This window comes from Morone saxatilis, unplaced genomic scaffold, assembly GCF_004916995.1.
Source record: "Morone saxatilis isolate NCDOM2014 unplaced genomic scaffold, NCSU_SB_2.0 Contig15, whole genome shotgun sequence".
NCBI lineage: Eukaryota > Metazoa > Chordata > Actinopteri > Moronidae > Morone > Morone saxatilis.
The window spans coordinates 12,184,685-12,191,234 of record NW_023339707.1 but is presented as its reverse complement, the minus strand read 5'-3'; the positions used below and the strand labels follow the sequence as shown (position 1 = coordinate 12,191,234).

The following is a 6,550-nucleotide window of genomic DNA, read 5'->3' as shown; positions in this document are numbered from 1 at the left end:
CATGTTGACGATGGAGGAGGAGGAGGAGGAGAAGGAGGAGGGGAGGAGAGTAACGCAAAGCAGAGCAAAGCAAGGTGTAGCAACAAGGGAGAGAGTCTGGGAGTATATCAGTGAACTTATTGCTTATCTACATGTGATATGGTAGCGAACAAAAACGTGTCCACATTAGTTGTTCTTTAACTCAGCGGAGCTCAAGCGGTCTGTTCAGGCCCTCGGTCGACACACACACACACACACACACACACACACACACACACACACCACACACACACACAGAGAGAGAAGAGAGAGAGAGAGAGAGGCCCTGAGCCAGTGTTAAGTTTATGTTAGCAGTCTGACGTTAGCTCCCGCTGCTAACTCACTTCAGACAACTTGTCAGCAGCCGATCGATCCTGGACGGGACCTGATTATCGATAATAACTCGTTTGTTTCCAATGACCGGCTGCCAATTTATCGTAGGGTAAAAAAGACCTCCTGAACCAGCAGCACTATTGTGAAGAGGTAAGCTAAAGTTGGGACGCCAGCTAACGTTATTTAAGCGCACACCACCAACACACACACACACACACACACACACACACACACACACACACACACCACACACACACACACACACACACAGAGCCAGTAGTAGTAGTCAATATTCAAGGTTAGTAGCTAACTAGCTAGCCGTGCCGACAGTCTTCGACGGCCGAGCCACAGAGGTAAAGCTGCTCTCTTTTATACGTCTAATGTCGCTTTCTTCTAGAGAAAAGGGTTAGCTGTGTCTGTGTGTTAGCCGTCCTGTCATTTCTTTGCTGCTTAATATCAAGTTACAAGCCCTGTCAGTGCCTCGGTTCACAGTAATATTAGCAGATATTTTCCGAGAACCAGTGTGACAGGTTGGCAAGTCTCAACAGTGCGAGTTAATCTGTGGGGGTCTTCTGAAACCGTGTGAAAACAAAGTTAAGACTGAGAGCCACCGTGTTGTGACATTGTGTTCATTAATACAGTCTTTAATAAGTAGAGGCTGTGGGTGTTTTTAGTCAGTTAGCTGCAAACATGGAGGCATTAGTCCACTAGGGGGCCGCGGGGCAAATATTTAACCCCCCACCCCCAAAGCCCTCTCCCCTACTGCCTCCACCAGCGATCAACACTGCTCAGTGTGTACATAGTGCATGCACCCTGTCCCCTTAAAGCACCCAACAAGTACACTGTACACCCTACCATGGGACTGAGGCAAACAATAATACAGATGTCTCCCAGCTTCAATAGAGACAACGTTTACTTTATAAGATAGTGGAGAACAGGCTGAAGTGTTTAGCACACATTCATGTTCAGACCCTTTAAAAACTGTGGTTGGCTGAAGAATCTTGTTCACAGAAATGGGGCCCTTATTTGTGTTCAGACATGTGTTTGTAGTTTTCGATTGTATCTGTGTAGACGCATACTCTTGATTGGAAATGAGTAAAATGGAGGGGATTGATGTAAACACGTCTACAATCAGAGGTAATGCCGTACCGGTTATGCTTTGGTAGCTCTCCTGATATTATCTTGTTGTATTCTTACTAACCAGTGGGCGGCAGTGCTTTGCGGCTGTATTGGATTTTTACTTTTACTTTACGTCCCTGACTGGTTATGTTATGCGTGTCACACATCCCATCTAGTAAGTCCGTCTTCAGGCAAAACTGGGGCATTCAGGGCTCTTATTGTTCGGGGGCCCCTGCTTGTCTGTTTCGCTTGCCTGGCGGGTAATCCAGGCATGCCTACACAGCATGTGTATATCATGTCATAAGCCTATTACTATCAAGGACATTCCCTGGCTGCTCAAACACAACCAGTAGTAATAGACCGACTCGGGGAAAGGACGCCTAAATAAACACACTTTTTTTTATCAGTGTGCTTACATGGAAGATGGACATTTAGGGGACCATTTTGGCTCTGTAATGTGTTATGACAAGCTTTACGCTCAGTTCGGCTGGTGACTGGTCACTGGGGTTGTTGGACTGTTAACTTCTCACATGCTGGATATAGACGTTTGAGTCCGGTCAACAGTCGAGTGGTCATGATTTTAATAATGGGTGTTTAAAACCAAGTATTTCATTCTTTAATAGTGGAGCTATGATGGCAACGTGACAGGAGGGGAGCCGCTGAGTCAGCTTCAACAGGAACCATGGAAGGGTTTCAACAAACTGCTACAGAGCAGCACGACAGGGTGAATGGCTACTGCGAGCCCAAATCTCCCCAGGACGCGGCTGATGTCAGGTGGACGCCGCCAGAGGGAGAGTCTGGAGGTTCAGACAGCTGTGGGGGCACGAGTGTGTCGGAGCTGACCGACCTGCAAGAGTTGAAGGCCAGGGAAAGCGAGGATGAGGAGGACAAGGAGGACAAGGAGAGGGAGGTAGTTCCTGCTTCTAAAGGCCTGAAAGGGGACCAGAAGAAGAAAGAGAAGGAGAATTTGGATCAGGAGGAGAACAGCAAGCAAAACAGCAGTGCAGCATCCAGCTACACAGGTATGACTTTTATTTCAAAATTCTCCAAGTACTTCCTGGGAAATGGCGCACGGGATATTTAGATGGCACATCATTCTTGAGTCTCAATATTCATGCTTTTTTTTTTGTGCAGACCTGTCACATACCTCGTCGCCCTCGCTGTCAGAACAGCTGCGTCTAGGACGAGAAGACAGCACAGGGGCTGGGATCAGCGTGGAGTGTAAGGTCTGTGGGGACAAGGCCTCTGGCTTCCACTACGGCGTGCACGCCTGTGAGGGTTGTAAGGTAATGCAGTGTGTGCAGCACAGTAGCTAAATCAAATGACAACCTTAGATCTGATCACAGCCGTTTTGTTGCTATCTGAGTTGCTGAACCGGTTGTGTTGTTTCTTACTCAGGGCTTTTTCCGGCGAACCGTGCGAATGAAACTGGAATATGATCGCTGTGAGCGTTCCTGCAAGATTCAGAAGAAGAATCGTAACAAGTGCCAATATTGTCGCTTCCAGAAGTGCCTGTCTTTGGGAATGTCCCATGATGGTGAGATGGGAATATTTTGCCAAATAAATTGAGCCATGTTATTTAAAATAATTAAGCACATTCTTTTTTTCACAGATCTAATGTTTCTATGGAAATGTAATTTACTGAGTTGAGTTTAGCTTAGAAGAGTTTGATTGAATCTAAATTGAGTAACAAACCTGCTAATATATTTCAGTGCCTTTCTAATCTCCTTTGATGGTTTTTGTATGTTTGGGAGGTGGAGAACATGATTTTCAAGGCTACCTATATATAACCTGACATTTTTCTGAAGTCTCATAATATTTTTAAACATGCAGTGTCTCTGGGTATTTTGCTAACTTGGAAATTGTTAACAAAACAAAAGTAGGTATCAAGAACCCAATCATGGTACTGACAAAGTGATTTACTCCGGCAATATCCACTCAAAAATAAGACCAGCGTCTGTGTGTGTGTTTATGCAGCGATCCGATATGGACGTATGCCTGAGGCGGAGAGGAAAAAGCTGGTGGCAGGTCTGCTTGCAGAGGAGCAAAACCACGGCAAACCAGGTGGCTCAGACCTGAAGACCTTGGCCAAACAAGTCAACACAGCCTACCTGAAGAACCTCAGTATGACCAAGAAGAGGGCCCGCAGCATCCTGATGGGCAAAACCAGCAGCACCTCGGTATGCTCCGGTTTCAGAACAGCTCCTCTGTCCCGACCAGCCTGGTTTTACATATATATGGATATATAACTATTAAGTAATACATGCTCATCATAGGGGCACATCACAGGAATATATTGTTACATCTGTTGTCGGGACTGAACCCTCTGACCCTTAACTGCAGTCTGAATCACAGAACCACAAAGTACCTGTTTATACATAATCCAATGTTGTGTTTTATGCTAATCCTCCAAGGGTCATACCTTGAATGTTGTGGTTCTATTTTTTGCCTCCTTTTTCAGCCTTTTGTGATCTACGATGTGGACACGCTGTGGAAGGCAGAAAGTGGTTTGGTATGGAGCCAGTTAGTTCCAGGTGCGCCCCTGACCAAGGAGATTGGGGTCCATGTGTTCTACCGCTGCCAATGCACTACGGTGGAGACTGTGCGAGAGCTCACCGAGTTTGCCAAGTGCATTCCAGGGTTTGTGGACCTCTTCCTTAATGACCAGGTGAGTCACTGTCAGCCCATACAGTAAGATGAATTGTATGTGGCTGTCGGGCACTAATGTGCAATTGTCTGTGTGCTTTCTGCAGGTGACTTTGCTGAAATATGGCGTGCACGAGGCTATTTTTGCCATGCTGCCCTCTCTCATGAACAAAGATGGGCTGCTGGTGGCCAATGGTAAAGGCTTCGTGACCAGGGAGTTCCTGCGCAGCTTAAGAAAGCCCTTCAGTGAGATCATGGAGCCCAAGTTTGAGTTTGCTGTCAAGTTTAATGCTCTGGAGCTGGATGACAGCGACCTGGCCCTGTTTGTTGCTGCCATTATTCTCTGTGGAGGTGAGACAGAAGGGTTTGAATAATGTCATATTTGTCATATCTGCAGGTTTTGAAAAATCTGAATCTGAAAAAACTGAATTTTACAGAAGTATTAAATATTTCATCTGGCCTGTCTTAAGTCAGTAATTTCATCCATAAAATGTTTTGGTATCTGTTTACAGTTAGGAGACACTGATAGATTAAAGTGGGATTCTTTTAACTCTGGATTGTGTATACAGAGTCTGTTGGATACTTTTCAGTCAGCACCATCAGACCTGTAGCAAACACTGCCGCAGCTCTTGCATGGAAACTCAAATTGACATAATGGGGCAAATGTCCATTTTAAAGCTAGAGACATTAACATAAATATATTCTTATTTTTGTTGTTGGTTAATCCATCCATTCATTTTATGCCACCTTTACTAGGTCCAGGTCACATTTATTCAAATATGTGATTTAATAATAAATAATAATTCTAGGCCATATCGTCTCTAGTGGTTTTCCATCATGTATGATTGTCAAACAGGAATTAAACTATTCTATTTGGCTTTGAAAATGTCTTTAAAAAAACTTTAGTTTAACTTGAACGCTGCAGAAACTTTATATGTTTGCTCGGAGTGAATTGTGACTCATTGTATGGTGTCCCTTGGTGCTGTGTTGTTCCACCCAGATCGCCCTGGGCTAATGAACGTGAAGCAGGTGGAGCAGAGTCAGGACAGCATCCTCCAGGCCCTGGACCTCCATCTACAAGCAAACCACTCTGACTCAGTCTACCTCTTCCCCAAGCTGCTGCAGAAGATGGCCGACCTCCGTCAGCTGGTTACAGAGAACGTTCACCTTGTCCAAAAGATCAAAAAGACTGAGTCGGAGACCTCGCTCCACCCTCTACTACAGGAGATCTACAAAGACATGTATTAGTATTCTCCAGCACAGACTGCTTTTAGCAATACTGTTACAGACTGAATTCATATTTATAATAATACACTGCATTCAGTACAAGCACTGTTCCACGTACGGGCATGGATTTTAACGTGCAGATGAGGCAAAGTCACGTGGTAGGGCTAACACAATCAGCAAAGTCTTCTCAGTGTCAGCATTACCCTCAGCACAGTAATGTATGTGTGCGTGGTGTGTGTGTGTGTGTGTGGGCGCGCGAGTGAGTTGAGTGTGAGATGAGCATCTGGAATCATTTGCTGCAAGTCCTAGTTTCCCACAACGGTTACTTAACAGAGAGAATGATATGTTTTTCTCACCGAGGCTGCTCCTATTACATTCTAATAGCAAAACTGACCCCAGAGCAGCGTCCAGAGAGAGCTTCTCCTCACGTGTGAAGGGAAAGCGTTTCATGTTCTTACACCAATGGCATAGTTGGAATAGAAAGGAGCTGTCAGTTTGTACTGTGCAGGAATTTCTTATGATGCCAATGTCTTTTTGGTAGTGATTGTTCTCAGACTTTTGGTAAAGCTGAACATGCAAACGTTGTTTTTTTGTTTACATCATCATCATCATCATCATCATCATCATCATCATCATCATCATCATTATCAGTGACTGCTACTTTGCCATTTGGTTTATAGAACACAAACTGGGCTGGCTCCAGCAGTGTAGAGCTCTCTCTCTCGAAGCAGCTGTCTGTGCAATACCGTTTCCATTTGTCAATAAATGTGGAGATCCAAGTTATATAGGTTTTGTCTTAAAGCCATCTACCTAAGTGGTAACTAATGGACTATGCTGCACAGATTTTGTTTCTGAAGCTGACACTATAAACACATGACCCATTGAAGTACAAGGGACCGCATGTTTGTTTGTTTTTTGTTTTTCTTTATTCTGACATGCAAATTATCATTGACTTGCCATTTTAAGGTTTTTCTTAGTTTATTCTTTGTAATTATGTTACTAATTATTTGTAATTGTTGATCATATTTGTAAGGGCAAAACATGAATTATCATCTTGTTTTATGTATTGAGTATATCTGTTTTGTTTTTGTTTTTGTATGACATGTCTGCCTATTTAGTTTAGGTTGTACCAAATATATCGTCAAGCATACCAACAAACTTTCCCTTGATGAGGAATTTGGATTTCAAGCCTTAGCGGGATTTACCT

The 6,550-nt window shown here is 44.1% G+C and overlaps 1 protein-coding gene across 2 annotated transcripts; it reads left to right on the top strand.

The window, feature by feature from the left end:
* The first annotated feature begins 257 nt into the window (after positions 1-257).
* Positions 258-6,501, top strand: ppardb (peroxisome proliferator-activated receptor delta b). Of its 2 annotated transcripts, none has more exons than XM_035656599.1 (8): positions 258-501; positions 2,094-2,492; positions 2,605-2,756; positions 2,869-3,007; positions 3,448-3,650; positions 3,932-4,138; positions 4,224-4,467; positions 5,117-6,501. In XM_035656599.1, the coding sequence occupies exons 2-8, from the start codon at positions 2,153-2,155 to the stop codon at positions 5,362-5,364; spliced, it is 1,533 nt and encodes a 510-aa protein (XP_035512492.1). In that variant the 5' UTR covers positions 258-501; positions 2,094-2,152; the 3' UTR covers positions 5,365-6,501. The 2 variants fall into 2 exon arrangements, with proteins under 2 accessions (XP_035512492.1, XP_035512493.1); XM_035656600.1 differs by lacking the exon at positions 258-501 and adding an exon at positions 563-704.
* The last annotated feature ends 49 nt before the right edge of the window (positions 6,502-6,550 follow it).